Source organism: Oncorhynchus mykiss, chromosome 12 (assembly GCF_013265735.2).
Source record: "Oncorhynchus mykiss isolate Arlee chromosome 12, USDA_OmykA_1.1, whole genome shotgun sequence".
NCBI classification, from domain to species: Eukaryota; Metazoa; Chordata; class Actinopteri; order Salmoniformes; family Salmonidae; genus Oncorhynchus; species Oncorhynchus mykiss.
In genome coordinates, this window is record NC_048576.1 from 83592749 (window position 1) to 83611040 (window position 18292).

General features: G+C 41.5%; 2 protein-coding genes across 13 annotated transcripts in view; one reads left to right on the forward strand and one right to left on the reverse strand.

The window, feature by feature from the left end:
- Positions 1–149: 149 nt before the first annotated feature.
- LOC110538676 (queuine tRNA-ribosyltransferase catalytic subunit 1) lies at positions 150–5479 on the reverse strand. Its single transcript, XM_021625641.2, has 9 exons — positions 5060–5479; positions 3931–3999; positions 3511–3649; positions 3196–3390; positions 2805–2943; positions 2451–2526; positions 2138–2247; positions 1710–1794; positions 150–1620 (listed from the first exon to the last, which is right to left on the reverse strand). The coding sequence occupies exons 1-9, from the start codon at positions 5345–5347 to the stop codon at positions 1468–1470; spliced, it is 1254 nt and encodes a 417-aa protein (XP_021481316.1). The 5' UTR covers positions 5348–5479; the 3' UTR covers positions 150–1467.
- A 142-nt stretch (positions 5480–5621) lies between these two features.
- LOC110538675 (dynamin-2) overlaps positions 5622–18292 on the forward strand; it is a 37176-nt gene continuing 24505 nt past the window's right edge. For 5 of the 12 annotated variants that reach the window (XM_036938834.1, XM_036938836.1, XM_036938839.1 and 2 more), the window contains exon 1: positions 5659–6120. In XM_036938834.1, the coding sequence (XP_036794729.1) occupies positions 5960–6120 (161 nt within the window). In that variant the 5' untranslated portion in view covers positions 5659–5959. Of the gene's footprint in view, positions 6121–18292 lie in introns of all 12 variants that reach the window. The other 7 variants (XM_036938837.1, XM_036938835.1, XM_036938838.1 and 4 more) reach the window with 4 other exon arrangements.

The window sequence follows — 18292 nt, forward strand, 5'->3', positions numbered from 1 at the left end:
CCCATAAAATAATCTAATTCAAGTGACACGCACAGACTTAGGTAAAAATGTGATTGTCAACTGTGTTGATTCATTAAAGAATAACTTGCTCATTACTATTACATGTTTATTATATGTTTACCATTATAAACTAATCACTGACAGGTATTAACAATTACAACCCATGTATAAACTCTGTAGCCTATACAGGGTGTCTTTATTTAAAGATCTCGTCTCTCAACTAGAGGCAACAGGTGCTTTTACAACTGCAACGTAGCCTATTAAAGCTTTAATTAGATGTCAGAAAGGACCTCAATTTCTAATAGAAAAACAGGAACCAATCAAACAAAATGTTGTTTCCGGAACAAAAACCTAAACATTGGAATCTACAAAAATATCTTGCCTATTGTTTTCCAATGTGTCTTTGATCCTGGTTTGCTTCAATGGCAGATTATGACACCGTATCATTCTCTGTCCTCCGACTGTCTTGACTACCGGAACTCATTGTATTGGGTGTCATTTTTTGTTTGAGAAAGTAGCACTTCGGAGAGACAGGAAATTGTGATCCCCTAAGCCACTTCCTTGAGAATTGGTTTGCCACTACTCTTGTCTGCCCTCAGCATGCAAATCTGACTAAACCATACATGCTCTACTTCTCTGCATTTGAACCAAACTGGGTGGGTAGAATTCCCATTCCTTCCTATGAAACTTCTCCAGCATGTCAACTAAACAGATGGCCTAATCTGGCTCACGTGCATTTTCATCAGGTTTAGAATATTTTTGCCCTCTAGTGGCCCAAAGTCAAAAGCACACAAATGTGGGTTCCTGTGTCCTCATCTCTTGCACAACAAAACAGTTCTCAATTATAGAAATGTATTCGCTTCCTCCTGCTGGTAAAGGTCGATAATAAGCCCTAGGAAATGTTCCGAAATGTCTCTAATTGTTAGTTTATGACCACATTTCTGTGTTAGAAGTCATGCATGGAATTTAAAGAGGGTGGGCCGCTGGTCTGTAGCCATGGTAACAACTAAAAGTGTCTGAATATATCAGAGGAGACAGTTCCTGGACTTCAACAACACTACTCCACTCCTACATTATCATACACTGAAAAGGTCTGCAGAGTGAAAACTGGATGTCACAAAAGTACTGTATGTCTGACAGGAGTTGAAAGCAGTAGAATGTAAATTCAGAACTTTCAACAGAATGTTTAGCATATAAATGACACAAAAAAAGAACCGTACTGTAACAAAACATGAACGTAACTAAATCATAAAGACAGTAAAATATTCAGGTACATCACCATCATTGAACCATTCAGTAATAAGTCTGACAGAATATACAGGCAGAAGCAATTACCCAAATGAAGCATGAAAGTAGAAAAAGCGATTTCATAACAAACAAAACCATTTTTAAAAAGGAGATCTGATTTCTCATATAAAAAGGTCTTATTGGCCATTTCAGAGGAAGTCCCAGGCTGTATAAAGCAGTTTAATTCAATGTGATGTTGACTGTTCCTAGAGCATCTACCGCCCAGCCTGGATACTGTTCAGGAGAGGGGAACATTCTCTTCATGAATGTCCTCACAAAGTCTGGGAAGCGACCATCTATGATGCTCTGTCTCATCGACCGCATCAGAGTGAGCTGGACGCAAAGATAGAGGATAAGGTTATTATCTCATCTATGGCAAATAGTAACTAAAGGAAACTATTAACCATTATAGAAACACAGACCTGGTAGGAGATGTTGTGGATGGTAATGTGATGCATGGCTGCGGTGTCACTCTTGAACAGAGCATGCAGATAGGCCCGACTGTGCCTGGAAATAAAACAGATAATGTATTTTTTTTAAAAGAAGATACCCTTAGGCAAGTCAGTCAGTTATATTATTTACAATGACAGTGGCAGAGCGACAGATTTTTACCTTGTCAGCTCGGGGATTCAATCTAGCAACCTTTCGGTTACTTGCCCAACGTTCTAACCACTAGGCTACCCTGACGCCCCACGAGAAAACAATCCTCAGAATCATTCAGCCTACAACTTAAAAACATCCATTGAAGAGAATTGAGATTTGTAAACCAGTTTCTCAAACCCCTACATACTCCATTCCTTCAACCCTCCGTATTCTGTCCCTCAGTGTACCAGGGTTAATATGCCTTTACCTCCTGCAGGTGGGGCACTGGCAGTCTGGATCTATTGCCTGTAGGTCCTTGGCAAACTGCTTCTTGGTAATCGTCAGAGATCCCCACGGGACCAGAGCTGAGCCAAACCTCTGGGATGAAAGGAAGAAGATCACTTCATTATCATCATAACCACAATCATCAATATAATCATTATAAAGAAAGTAGTACTGCTATGGACTAAATTATAAAAGAAGCTATTGGGTTTCTCTGCACTTGTGATAAGAATACTTATTTCAAAGTAAATTAATAGAGAGTAGGTGACTCATAATATGTAAGAGAATGGAATACTTACTGCAGTGCGTGTTGGGAAGACACAGTCAAACATGTCACAACCCAGAGCAACACACACCACCAGGTCTACTGCATAACTGTGACCCACAGCAAAACACATGAACCACATACATAGAAATATCTGTACGGCACCACAAAACATTTGACACTTATGTCATTTATGCATGTAAATGTGCTGTTATAACATTATGTAATTTATGCATGTAAATGTGCTGTTATAACATTATGTCATTTATGCATGTAAATGTGCTGTTATAACATTATGTCATTTATGCATGTAAATGTGCTGTTATAACATTATGTCATTTATGCATGTAAATGTGCCGTTATAACATAAGGAAGATGGCAGCCATACCCAACCCCCATGAGGTAGCGAGGCTTCTCCCGAGGCAGGTGGTCTGTGCTGAGTGTCACCATCCTCCAGAAATCATCCTTCTCCTCACCTCCGCTCAGCCCACCAATAGCAAAGCCAGGAACATCCCGTTTTGTCATTTCTGTAAAAAGCACAGGAACAGAAAAATATTTTTAAAACATGGATCCTCTGGAAATACGCAAATTTCACATAATTTGGTATCAGCATCTGCACAAAATGTATTTTTAATTAGCTCTTTTCCACTGTATTTCCAAAATAAGATGTTAAACTAATTAGCTAATTGGCATGAAGACAGAGCAATTTACTGTGCTGAAAGGCTTTGAGGGAGGTTAGTCATTGATAGACATAGATGAAACAGGGGGGAACATCTTACCGTCTAGACAGGCTTTGCGCAGCTCTGTGTTCAGGCCCCCCTGGATGATGGCAAACAGGTTCTGTCTATCTGGATTCTTATTGGCTGCAATGCAGCGGTCCAGCCAGCGAATCGATCTCCACGTAGCCTCCTCCACCCGCGGCCCCGTCACCGTACTGCTGACCACGTCATCCAACTGCATCATGATGTCTGACCCTGGACAAAACAGAAATGGTGCGATATTAAAATTAAGAACAGGAGTACTACCTGAAGTATAGTGGCTTTACTTTCCAGACTGATTCATTGGGAGTGGATACTGGATTGTGTCCTTCTTACCCAGACTGTTCTGTATGGCGATTGACTGCTCAGGACTCAGAAGGATCTCTTTCCCATCGTAAGGAGATTTGAACTTGACCCCCTCCTCAGTAACCTCAGATAGTTCAACAAGAGACACCATCTGAAAGCCCCCACTGTCCTATGTAGAAATGGTAGGGATTCAAGGAAAATTCCAACCAAAAACTATCTTTTGGTTTGTGTTTCAATAGTCCATCGTTGACATACTGTAGTCCCAAAATGTTTTTCTTGTCAGCACTCAAGTTTTCAAGATATGTGACCTTCAAAATACATAAATCCTCCCCATATGATGCATTTTGCATCATATGACGCTCACATATCTTGAAAAGCAGATATTTGGGTGAAAGAGACCCTTGTTCTTTTTAGCCCACTTACGCAGTCAACACATTAGCTGATACTCACAGTCAAAAGGTTTCTTTTCCAGTTCATGAAGCCATGCAGGCCATTTGCTTTCTCAATCAGCTCAGGACCCTGTGATGGGACAGACAGACAACACCATCCTCACTGTCTGCAGCACACCAGACACTGACAACAAAGAGCTGTCTACAAGGTCAATCATCTTTGATACACAATGTGAATAGCCCTAGCACCACTTAATGTAGCCATTGATAATATCTCTCAGTTCCATTACATTACACATAAGAGTTATTGGACGAAGGTGTCTTCTATACAGGGGAGTTTTGTTAAGAGCCCTGAAGCTCAGTCTGAACATTAACACGCATTACTTGAGGTACAGTTTTGGAAGCATAAGGACCTTATATCTTTCATATTAGCAATAAATCATTTTCAAAAAACAAAAGGTTAAATTTATACACAGCTTTATAGGGTTATACACAGCTTTGTAGGGTTATACAACGCTTTATAGGGTTATACACAGCTTTACGTCACTGAAAAACACTGTTGGCCGCAACTGTGTTAAACCAGTTAAAACAGTAAGTGTGCATTTGCTAAATTATTTTGATGTGATATGAAAGTAGAGGGATTTATGTTTCTAGTACTGTACCGCAAGTGAGAATCAATTAACGTTTAGATGGAATATTTGGCTGTTTTGGCTTCCTGAGCAAATTTGCCTTTAAAGTGCAAATCAGCAGTTGAAACAATAACAAAAAACCCTCTCCACCACTGTTTCAGTAAAAAGTGGAGGGATGGGGCTGGAGATATGTAACCATTCTCAAATTCATAGACAGAGCTATGGCTGCAAGGACTGACCATCCATGATATCTGACCATCCAATTATAGCTTTGACCATGTTTTGAGGCTGTACTGTGTTTGTTTACATTAACTTTGTTTACAAAGATTGGAGTAAAACAAAGTTATATTGTATATATTTTGGAGGTATGACAGTTGAACTAAGCTCATGAGGCATTTATAAATTATGTTCTTCAAGAATCAATGGGTACATATCATTCATGTATAAATCCAAAAATGGATGTAGCAAATTCTGATTGCCCCTTTAAACAGAACATGTAAGGTCCTTGGACTATAACGAGTAACGTTAGGCTCCTTTCTTACATTATTGGGCTACACTTACCGGCCTCATGCCCAAGTGGTATGTGTTGCCAAGACAAATCTGACATCCCAGATCATCGAGTTGGTCCACAGTGATTCCCTTCATCGTGCCTTGTGTACCAACAGGCATGAACACTGGGGTGCTGACCGTACAGTGAGGGAGTTTGAGATCACAAGCCCTCGCTTTAGTCACTGGACATTCGGCGATGATTCGGAGAGCAAGAGGAACAACGATGGAAACGGCTTTCTTGACAACCATGCCTGTTTCAAGGCTGCTCGTTGCAGCTCCTCTGTTTATGGGCGCAGCCATGTTGTTGCACACAGACGACGTCAACAAGCACGTGACATACCGGAACTACAGTAATCTAATATTTGCATTGAGTTGTCAAAAATATGTATTCATTACAATATCATTGACAGCAAACTCGTAGAAGCTATCCTTGCACGTCTTGTCATTTAATAATTGTGTCATCAAGTATTAATTTGCCCATTGAAGCAATGTCCAGGGGTGAACACACCCCTTTGACGTTGAAAACAACTAGCCAATGAAAGGAGAGTGATTGGAGACGAGCAGTGAGATTGACCAATTATTTCATTGACAGGAGGCGGTAGCCTTATCACCGGTTAGGTCGGATGTCGACTTGCCTGACCGGATGGTGGAAGTTTTGTTTTGTGAGTTTTCTATCCGTTTCGTTTGGTTGACTTTGAGTATTTTCGTGTTTATAAGAACACGTTATTGTAATCCCACTAAATTGGGAGTTACACAATTTGTAAACATCATATTTTCCTTTGACAGAGTGAAGACAGGGCCGCTTGAAAGTTGGAATTCAACATTTCGGAGTAACCCGAGCACCTTGCTAACTAGTAACGTTAACGTAGTAGGCTAACGTTAGTTCGGGAGGGGAGCCGTTCCAACGAAACCATGGGGAACCGGGGGATGGAAGATTTGATCCCCCTTATCAACAAACTTCAGGACGCTTTCAGTTCCATCGGCCAGAGTTGTAACTTGGATTTACCGCAAATTGCTGTGGTCGGTGGGCAGAGTGCTGGAAAAAGCTCGGTCTTGGAAAATTTCGTTGGCAGGTTGGTGGTGCTCAAAGCTAACGTTAGCTAGACAGCTATCATATTTGTGGTTTAGCTCACTCAACTTAATTTGCAAAAGATCCATGGAGTCAGCTTTTAGTAAGGAATTTCGCTAGCTAGATAACCAGTTGGTAAAGTTGTGAGATGATCCGTGCTCCTAAACGGGTATTTGGTCACATACTCATTTACGCACTTGGCGTAAGCAAACAAAACATAACGAAAGAGGAGGAACGAAATGTTGACGTTAGATGCGACGTTTGCGTGGCAAGCCAGGGCGGATGACAAATGTTTCAAAGGAAATCGTGAAAAGTTGCCTGGAGGCACTGGTCTAGAACCAGACATATTACATATTAGTATCTATTTATGTAAGGAAATAAAACAAAATGCAATAAATATGGACCAAATAATTTAGCTACCTAGCGTTTTGGGGGAAACTTGCTCCTGCAATAGTGTCAGCGGTTGTCAGCAGGGCCGAACACGGAAATTAAATCAGGCTACTTCAGTCGACTGATCAGTAGATTAGATTGATAACTTATTTTTTTTGTGTATTGTAGACTTCCCAGTACACATTGAATTGTTTTACATTTGAGATGTATGTCATTTATAACTCTCTAGGTGACATGATGACATTACACAACAGAACACAACTAACTACAGTAGCTGCTTGTTTCAGTCTGACATGGCTATGTTGATCATAATCTGTATGGAGTGTAGTCTAGAATTTAGGTATATGAAAACATTTAGTTGAATATTAGGCTGCTTGTCCCCCTTTTAATCCACTTAAATATGATGCTGCACTTGGCAAGTTGGGGTGCCACAAAGAGTCCAACAACATTGGTTTCCCAGTGGTGTTTGCATAGGATTTGCTGTTATGTATAATTTCTATACCCTTATGAATTTTATACCCGTTCCCTGTTAAAAAAACCCAAAAATATTACCGGTATTTAGGCAATGTATCCTGCGTAAATATGCTGTATATTTTTGTCTGGTCCAAATAACTTGTTTATAGTGGGCGAGTACAGAGATAATAGGTGGGTGAAGTGTAGACTGGAGAAAAATGTATTTTGTGTGATGTCACACTGGTGTTTAGCCCTTGAATGACTCCGTTCCATTACATTACACAAGTCATTGGAGGAAGGAGTTTTGTTAATATCCCCAACGCTCGGTCTGAACATTAACGCCTTGATCGCACTGACAGTGTCATTGCATTTTGGTACACCAGGAGTACATTAATTTCCAATGGAACACTGCGTTTGCCTTGCAGCAGTGCGTTCTGTGTGGGGCATACATTGGATTTATCGAAGGTATGCGTCCAACTGTACGCATAGACAGCTTGACAAAAATGTTAGCAGAAGGTGAATGTTAAACTTTTGTTGCACACCATCCAGATGCTGCAAACCATTTTGCGCAAGGACACTAGGTGTGCCCGAGGCGTAACGTGCATCGCTTGGGGTACGGTTTTGGAAGCATACGGACGTTATCTTTCATATCCGCGGGAAATACTTTTCTAAAACGAAAGCATAAATTGATATACACCTTTTTTATAGGGTTAGGGTTACTGTTCTCACAACGCCATATCTCCATGTTACAGCACATGTTTATGCGAGACATATGCTAATTAGCTATCTAGCGCACCTGTGTGTGACGGAAGATGGCTGCCAGAAACGTGTTGTCACTGAAAATACTGTCATGTGATAAAGCCTGCTAAAACATTGTATACTAAGTGTATGTTTTGCATAGTGAAATGATATTGGTGTAACATTAAAAGTAAAGGGCTTTATGATTCTAGAACCGTTTCGCAATTAAGAATCGATTCACCTTTAGATGGAGTTTTGGGCTACCAGAGCCAGTCTACCTCTGAAAATAACAACAGAAGATCCTTGGACCTTCAATGAGTAATGGTAGACTTCTTAAGAGTACATGTTGGGCTAACTGGTGTTCTGCCCTTGTTTCAAAGAGAAACCTAGGTGTAGGCTTGTCTCCCACTGGTCTATTTATAAGTTCCATGCCACACCCGGAAATCGGCAGCGGGACAGGACCCACTATGCACAACCTATATTATGTCAGTCTATCACTAGGCTACAGCATATACTTTTGTGTTGCACATAATCGCCTTGGGAATAATCCTTTCCCCCTTTGAGGCTAATGAATGAAAATATGTACTCTATACCTGAGCTGCACCAGTTTTGTTAATTTATAATGCACTGACTGTCCATATCACTCACTAACCCAGTTTAGTGTTGGCTCTGAGGAGACTGTTGGATAGGATGTGTGTATGATGTATAAACAGCAGGTGTGTACCTGGCCCTGTGGGGTCTGTCATCCTTTCCTATTTTCTCGCTAGCCTAGTCTGTTTTTAAACAAAAATGATCTATCAGCAAGAAATAGGCATTCAATAGAATTTCATGACTATAGCATTGTGTTGAGTCACAGCTTATTGCAGAACTAGGCAACTCATCATTTCCACTTGAGTGCTTCCTCTTTCTCACCCCATTTGATTGTTTTCTATTGAACAGTAGAAATTCACAATCTCTCCTTGCCTGTTGGTGTTGTGCGATCTAACCCACAGCCCTCTTTAACAGGCTGGTCCTGTCTCTGTCTCCCACATCAGCAGTGTGTGAGATCACCCTTCATATAAAGACACAAAACAAGCACCCATGAAAGCAGCTTGTTAAGCAGGTTTTCCCAATTCAAAGACTCACTCAGAAGAATATTACACACAAACACACACACACACTTTTTCTAGCTATGCATTGCCTTGCACCTCAAATACATGGAGCATTTCCATAGTCAAATGGGAGCATACTAGATGACCACTCAACACACACATGTAGTTTCAGATGAGGGACTTGGCACTCAAACAGCACTTGACAGATCTCTGCTGTAATTAACGTTAGTCATTTGCTGCTGACCTCAATTTTCCTGCCAGAAATGACCTCCCACATTCCCCTGTTGACAGCTCTTAGGGAAGAAAGCTGTACACAGGTACACACGCAAACATGCCTACACAAATGCACAACAAAGCATTTAGAGTTATGTCCATATGAGAGGGACGTGTAACGGGGGTCAGTGTGATGCTAACAGCTTAGCTTCCTCCACTGCCCGACTGCCCTTGCCTCGCTACCCAGACTAGAGTTCGACCGAATATGATTTTTCAACGCCGATACCGATTATTGGAGGACCAAAAAAAGCCGATATGTAATTTTTATAATTATTTTTTACATTTATTTGTAATAATGACAATTACAACAATACTGAATGAACACTTATTTTAACTTAATATAATACATCAATAAAATCAATTTAGCCTCAAATAAATAATGAAACATGTTCAATTTGGTTTAAATAATGCAAAAACAAAGTGTTGGAGAAGAAGAAGGTAAAAGTGCAATATGTGCCATGTTAGAAATCTAACGTTTAAGTTCCTTGCTCAGAACATGAGAACATATGAAAGCTGGTGGTTCCTTTTAACATGAGTCTTCAATATTCCCAGGTAAGAAGTTTTAGGTTGTAGTTATTATAGGAATTTAATGACTATTTCTCTCTATACCATTTGTATTTCATTGACCTTTGACTATTGGATGTTCTTATAGGCACTTTAGTATTGCCAGTGTAACACTGCAGTAATAGCTCCTCAAAACTGCAGTAATAATACCATTACCAGTTAAAACTAATACTGTCATTAATAGTATAAAAGTTGACAATAAAGTCCTTAAAAATCAAGTAATCACTAAGGATTTATTGTAAGCATTTACAAAATAGACTGAATATTACAAATGCCAGTGTGCTGATATCAAGTTGTTGTGTTAAGAGGTGCTTAGGCTATATGAAGTGTTTTAGGTCTTGGTTTGAGACAGGATTACTTTAAGAAAGTATGGCTCCTGTGGCATAATGCAAGCTACAGAAGCAAACATACATGGCATGTGGGTGAAAGAGAAACCTTCTGAGAGGAAGTGGAGTGTTTGACTAATTTTTCTGAATATTCTTTGAAGTAGCATCATACCATCACAGAAGTTCCTCTGGGGGTGAAGATGGTCATTTCTGTCAGTGTGGACACTCAGACATGCCAGAGAAGTGTAATGACAGCCATAGTATATCTCCTCTGTCTACAGCAGCAACAATGAATGAGTCCAGCAGTAGTAGTGGGAGTGGGAATACACCCTAGAAATTAGAGCAGCTCTTGTTCTGTCCCGCCTTGGCTGCCTGCCTCCACACTTTTGTTGTGCTAGGTGAATTCCGTTGAGCTCTGATGTCATCTAGATTAATGGTTGACTGGCAGTCGCTTAAGTCTTCGACTCTGACTCATGCGTTCCTCTTCCATTGATTATGACGTTTCACAATATGCAAAAGTCAGTTCGGATGTCAGTGAAATGTACCACCGCAAGATATCTTGTAATGAGTGGTGTAGCAGAAGTTGAAGTAGGCATTTCATAAGGCAGTCTAATTGAATGTGGACCTCCGTCTCCCAGGTGCCCTGCTGCTATTGACTGTCGCTGGTCAGGAGGGATGGCGTTTGCCTGTGGAATTCTGTTCATGTTGGAGACGTGATCGACTTTCCTTGTTGTTCCCTGAAACTGACTAGTGGTTGTTTTTTGTGTGATTTTAGGACATGTTTATACATCGAATCTAATTACGCTGCAGCTAGAGACTGGAACGAGTTGCAAAAAACACTCAAACTGGACAGTTTTATCTCAATCTCTTCATTCAAAGACTCAATCATGGACACTCTTACTGACAGTTGTGGCTGCTTTGTGTGATGTATTGTTGTCTGTGCCCAATAATGTTTGTACTATGTTTTGTGCTGCTGCCATGTGCTGCTGCCGTGTTGTCATGTTGTGTTGCTTCCATGCTGTGTTGTCATGTGTTGCTGCTAAGCTGTGTTGTTATCTTAGATCTGTCTTTATGTGGTGTTGTGGTGTCTCTCTGGTCGTGATGTGTATTTTATCCTATATTTTAATTTTATTGTTTAATCCCCCGTCCCTGCAGGAGGCCTTTTGGTAGGTCATCATTGTAAATAAGAATTTGTTCTTAAATGACTTGCCTAGTTAAATATAAAATAAAAACACTCACTCACCCAGCAACTGTGTGTGTGTGTCTATGTACATAAGGACAACCAAAGGGTTCATATCAGACTTTGCTGACACCCAGGAGGATATTTTGAAATACTGGTTAAATGCATCTGTGCGTTTGAGCATGGCAATAAGCTAATTTAGATGACCTAAGTTCCTGTCCAGGGTGAATAAGTAATAGAGGGGCACTAGCCTAACCCTTGTTGCTCCTCTTCTCAGAGAGTCATCTGACATGGCTGCATCTAAACTGCTGAAATACTACCAACACCTGTACTCTAATAAACAAATACCACGCCAAGGACAATAAAAACGCTATTAGCAGATGCTGCCATTAAATGGTTACCACTCTGCTTTGGCTTTCTGTAGAATGGTTCTGTGTGCTGAATTGCACTCTGGTATTAGTAAAATGACATTTTCCATGCTTTTCTCTTTTTTTATGTGTATGTCTGTTATTGGACTTTGAATAACTTGATGTAGATCATTGAGGATCATGTGGTCGCCACTCTAGCTCTCTGTGTGTCTGTTGGACTGTGATGTCATTGTCCCTGGGGGCGGTAGTATGGAGGTCATATCTAGCTGTACAAGCTGGTTGGGGCTGGGCTGTTATCTGATTTGCTGTGCCAGTGCTGGTAGCGGAGTAGAGGAGACTAGTGGACTATGAACCTGGGAGGTGACCAGGAACTGACTGACTCTCATGGTTTGTGAATTGGAATGTTTTGCCTAAATGGTAACAAAGTGAGGGGAGATGATGCAAACCCCTTGGAGGGAAAAGCAATAGGAATGTTGACCATCTAAAATCTGTCTTGTACATCAAGCTGCATCTTTGCAAAAGCTCAGCCACATACATTGTCCACTCAGCTTTTGCAGTCTGTTTCATTCTTGAAAGTGGACTGAAAGCCTGGCGAGGCAGTCAGACTTGAGGCTGTGAATGTGGGAACCATAATGATAGAGGTCTAAAATGCCACATGAGTTAATCCCACGCCTCTCACCAAACCTCAGACCCATGTTTGTGTTCCACACCCCTCCTAGTAAACCATACAGTGACCTCAACATTTTAGTACTGTGTAGTACTCTACCAGTACATTTTAGTACTAGTAGACTGTGTCTACTACACAGTCATCCATGGCCACAGTCTACTACACACCGTCTACTACAGCGTCATCCAGAAACACAGTCTACTACAGTTATCTTAATCTTTTTGCATCTTAATGAAAACAGACAAACATTATTAATAATATTTATGAATTGAACATGCTAAACTTTTGTCTTTGTTTAAACATTTTACTATGGAAACATTTTATATTGAGATCAGGCCAGTACTCTACACAGACCGGCGCACCATAACCAGTCACAGCTGCATTAGGCCTATATGCAAATAGCCATTGCCATATATGGATCTGCCATTCACTTTGAACTGAACTTTGGACTGTGTTTACAGCATGAGCGGTCACTAGTAGATGCGCTTGTTTTGAGATCAAAGCAAGAGCTGCATGTAGCCACCTGTGCACGTGTTCATATTCCTTGCTAGTTAGTGAGTTATTTTCCCAGTCATAGCTAACTTCTAGTCAACAATGGAGTGGTTACTTCATAGAAGAGTTCAAAATGTGGGCATTTCTAGACATCTTTGAAAAGCGAGTCAGTTAAAGAGCTTTTCTTTTGTCTTAAATGGGTGGTGTTGTATTTTGAGACTGTATTGAATAAGCTAAGTGGAACAATAGGCAGAGGGTAGCATAATTTGTCTGATTCTCTGTAATAATGGAATGGGAATAATGCATTTTATTTTGTAAAGGGGTTTCTTGCATCAAACAACACATTTTCAGTCACCTTGTCTGAAGGACAAGTGGATAAACAGGTTAATGACAGGTCCTGCATGTTTTTTTCCAAAAGTCTCATGGAATGTACAGTAGTTGCTCCACTAAAAGTTTTGCAATTATGCTGCGGGACTTGGAGGAAATTTGTGCTTTAGTGCACTGGCAACACCTTATGGGGCATTGCACTCATAATGGCACTGACTAGGGAAACGTTCCCGTTGTTCTGTTCTTAGTGCCAGTCTGCACGTTCAAACTAAAACAATGTAACTAATAATGGCATCTTTATGCTTTCGTTAATAAATTAATTACAAAAATACTCTTTCAAAATGCTGATGTTTGTTTAGTTATGGATCCATAACGAATTACTATGGGAATAAATATCCCTGAATTACAGAAATATTGGAACAAAGTTGTCTAATGAAGGTAAACAGATTGTTGCTTACTGGAAAATACTCTTTCAAACACACATGGTCACGTTGTACAGCTCCATAAAGTATATTAGCAGGGCTATATTTTGGCCTTTATGGGCAGCGCACAATTGGCCCAGCGTTTCTCTCCCTCTAAAAACAGAAATAAATGTTTTGGCATTTACAAATATTATTTTGGCCTTTATTCAGACTACAATCGCTCATGTTTTTTTGTGCTTTTTTAAAAACAAAATAACCTCAAATATCGTTATATATTATCAAGTTGATGACATAGTCATATAGCCCAGCACCTACATAAAGCAGAGTGATTCACTCATTCATGGCTTTGGATCAAAATAAATAAGTACCAACATGCTTTCTGATAGTCTTTAATAAATAAATGTTTTGGCCTGGACACCATGTACAGTATTATAAAAGCACATTATGAGCTATTAGCAGGACAATATACCTTTACCAACACCTCTCTGTATTTTGATACATTGTTGATGGGGGGCTCCTGCAGTGCAAAATGCGTTGCTACAAATGCAGGTTCGATACCCGTGCCGGCCGCCACCGGGAAACCCATGAGGTGGCTTTTGGTTTTAATTTAGATTCCTCCAATCCTCTATGTAATTATTGGCGGAGAGTCATGCCATATTTTTTGATATACTTTAGGCCTACCGTAGACGATGTGAGTCTCACTAGTGTTGAGTAATGTGGTGTATGACTTATTTATTTAAAGAGAATATTGAAGATAGAAGCAATATGATTTGAAGCAACTATTTTAGAACCTTTCCCGCTGCTCTGAGAAAGGCATGGGGACTGTTCTTGATATATCAATAAGATTTGTACTTTCTCTGAATCTCTGTGTGTATTGGTTAGACTAGAATTAGAAAATGTTATGCTCTTAGTGTAACCTTTTATTTAACTTGGCAAGTCAGTTAAGCAAGTACCAGTGAAAAGTTTGGACACCTACTCATTCCAGGCATTTTCATAGTACATAGGCTACTCTGAACCAGACCATGCCGGGCTGCTTCCAACCTCAGTATAACAGTCGGGGTCGGTTGAAGTTGGGAACAATTCAATTTCTGTCAGTAGATTTATTCCATTGGGATCCTATTCAAACCCTGATCTTGAATTTAGATGGAATTCACCCCAAACCCGATGGCTGTGGAATCCCTGGTAGTGAGAGGCAGATCAGATCAGTCTCCAGATCTCAACCCCCATAGAAAATCTTTGGATGGAGTTGAAAGTCCGTGTTGCCCAACAACAGCCCCAAAACATCACTGCTATAGAGGAGATCTGCATGGAGGAATGGGCCAAAATACCAGCAACAGTGTGTGAAAACCTTGTGAAGACTTACAGAAAACGTTTGACATCTGTTATTGCCAACAAAGGGTATATAACAAAGTATTGAGAAACTTTTGTTATTGACCAAATACTTATTTTCCACCATAATTTGCAAATAAATTCATAAAAAATCCTGCAATGTGATTTTCTGGATTTTTTTCTCTCATTTTGTCTGTCCTAGTTGAAGTGTACCTATGATGAAAATTACAGGCCTCATCTTTTTAAGTGGGAGAACTTGCACAATTGGTGGCTGACTAAATACTTTTTGCCCCACTGTATCTATTTTCTGCGGCATTGAAGGAGGGAGGCTCAGAGACTGCTGGTCTTTGCTTGGCCTATTCATAATGCATAGAATGATACACAATCTGTTCAGCTCCTCTATCATTTACAGCACATCAATAATGGACATGCACCCACATGTCCTCTCTTCCCTTCTAGTGGGGGCTTTTATGGCTGTATATCTCTGTGGATATGGTGTGGGTGTGTTAGGTCATGCATTTCTTCTGTGCACAAGGTGCATGGACTCACAGAAGTATCTTGTTCTGGCCGCATCTCTGACTATCTGTGTGATACTGTGATCATGTGTCCGTCTTTGTCCAGTTGAACTGATGAAGTGTGTGTGAATGGAGAGGAGGACGGGTCCAGTGAGAGTGGTGGTGATGTATAACTAGTGTAAGGCATTAACACTTGGAGAGGTCAGCCCTCTGCTCCTCAGCTCCCTCTCTCAACACATCCTCAGTCTGCTCTCTGTGTCCACTCCACTTAGGCAAGTCCAGCTCTTGCTTTCCCATTTCCCTCTCCCTCTCTCCCCTATTCCCTCATGCCCCATTTCCCCTTCCACCTCTCCTTTTCCCTCTCTTCCCTATTCTCCCGGCTCCCCTATTCCCTCTCTCCCTTTCCCTCACGCACCGTCTCCCTTTTTCCTCCCTCTCTCTCCACCTCTCTCTTTCTCTCTCACCCCCTGCCAGAGCTTTTCTATACTGGCATCCCACTCTCCCAGTTAGGCTGGTTTTCTCTATGACAAACAAAACACTCTACATGATCTGCAGCACACTACATTAGTGCTGAACTCAGGCCATCCAGAATGTTCCCACTGTTCAACAGGTCTAGTCTATAGTGAGAGTGCCTCTAATAGTCAACCGTATGGCTCCATCCTAATTGTCCTGTGTGTGACACAGACTAGAAGCTGAAGCAGACTGACTCTAAGCTATCTCCATTCCCTCAGGCGTCTTTCTGCATGTGGCGTTAGATGTTGGGTTAGAAAGAGGAGGAGGGAGGTAGGTTTGTCTTGTTAGACTGTGCTGTACCAGGCCCAGAGTTCAGCGTTATTACCACCAGATGTAGGGAGTTTTCTGTTGCACATTTTATTTATTTTATTTAACCTTTTTATTTAACTAGGCAAGTCCGTTAAGAACAAATTCTTATTTACAATGACGGCCTAGCCTGACCAAACCCTAACCCGGACGACGCTGGGCCAATTGTGCGCCGCCCTGTGGGACTCGCAATCACGGCCGGGTTGTGATACAGGAAACAAACCAGGGTCTGTAGTGACTCATCTAGCACTGAGATGCAGTGCCTTAGACCGCTGCGCCACTCGGGAGCCCCAAAGTCAGGCTAGAGGCTACAGCAGGCAGGCAAGCAGGCAGGCAGGGTCCCAGCCCAGAGTGGGAGAGTCCCGGGAGGCAGGGTGTGGTGGTTGTGGGGTATGTGTTCCCCTCTGAGAGATGACTCAATTGGGCTGTTGGGTTTGGAATGGTCCTGACTGGTGTCTGGTGATGGTCTGTCACTTTAAGAGGGAAACAGACATAATATACACAAGAAAGAAACAACAACAGGCAACTCTATGCACAGTTGCACATGGTCAGGCTAGTCTGCACTGTAGGCCCATGTTTCTGTCAGATTAAAGTTCAAATTAACTCAGCAAAAAAAAGAAAAGTCCTCTCACTGTCAACTGCGTTTATTTTCAGCAAACTTAACATGTGTAAATATTTGTATGAACATAAGATTCAACAACTGAGACATAAACTGAACAAGTTCCACAGACTAACAGAAATGGTGTGACTAATTCTGTGACTAACAGAAATTGAATAATGTGTCCCTGAACAAAAGTGGGGTGTCAAAATCAAAAGTAAGTCCGTATCTGGTGTGGCCAACAGCTGCATTAAGTACTGCAGTGCATCTCCTCCTCATGAACTGCACAATATTTGCCCGTTCTTGCTGTGAGATGTTACCCCACTCTTCCACCAAGGCACCTGCAAGTTCCCAGACATTTCTGGGGGGGAATGGCCCTAGTCCTCACCCTCTGATCCAACAGGTCCCAGATGTGCTCAATGGGATTGAGATCCAGGCTCTTCTCTGGCCATGGCAGAACACTGCCATTCCTTTCTTGCAAGAAATCACTCACAGAACGAGCAGTATGTCTGGTGGCGTTGTCATGCTGGAGGGTCATGTCAGGATGAGCCAGCAGGAAGGGTACCACATGAGGGAGGAGGATGTCTTCCCTGTAACGCACAGCGTTGAGATTTCCTGCAATGACAACCAGCTCAGTCCGATGATGCTGTGACACACTTCCCCAGACCATGAAGAACCCTCCACCTCCAAATCGATCCCGCTCCAGAGTACAGGCCTCGGTGTAATGCTCATTGCTTTGAAGATAATCCGACCATCACCCCTGGTGAGACAACCCTCGACTCGTCATTGAAGAGCACTTTTTGCCAGTCCTGTCTGGTCCAGCAATGGTGGGTTTGTGCCCATAGGCGACGTTGTTGCCAGTGATGTCTGGTGAGGACCTGCCTTACAACTGGCCTACAAGCCCTCAGTCCAGCCTCTCTCAGCCTATTGAGGACAGTTTGAGCACTGATGGAGGGATTGTGCATTCCTGGTGTAACTCCTGTACCTGTCCCGCAGGTGTGATGTTCGGGTGTACCGATCCTGTGCAGATTTTACACGTGGTCTGCCACTGCAAGGACGATCAGCTGTCTGTCCTGTCTCCATGTAGTGCTTTCTAAGGCGTCTCACAGTACGGGCATTGCAATTTATTGCCCTGGCCACATCTGCAGTCCTCATGCCTCCTTGCAGCACGCCTAAGGCATGTTCATGCAGATGAGCAAGGACCCTGGGCATCTTTCTTTTGGTGTTTTTCAGAGTCAGTAGAAAGGCCTCTTTAGTGTCCTAAGTTTTCATAACTGTGACCTTAATTGCCTAAAGTCTGTAAGATTTTTTTGTCTTAACGACCGTTCCACAGGTGCATGTTCATGAATTGTTTATGGTTCATTGAACAAGCATGGGAAACAGTGTTTAAACACTTTACAATGAAGATCTGTGAAGTTATTTGGATTTTTGCTAAATATCTTTGAAAGACGGTCCTGAAAAGGGACATTTCTTTTTTTTCTGAGTTTATGTTCAATGTGCACTGGCTAGGACTAATGAATCATCTTAATTGTCAGATAAGTGAATGTATTAAATATACTTCAGCTCAATGTCAAGTATCAAGGCTACTACTCTTATCTTAGGCGGTATCTTACATATTGACACA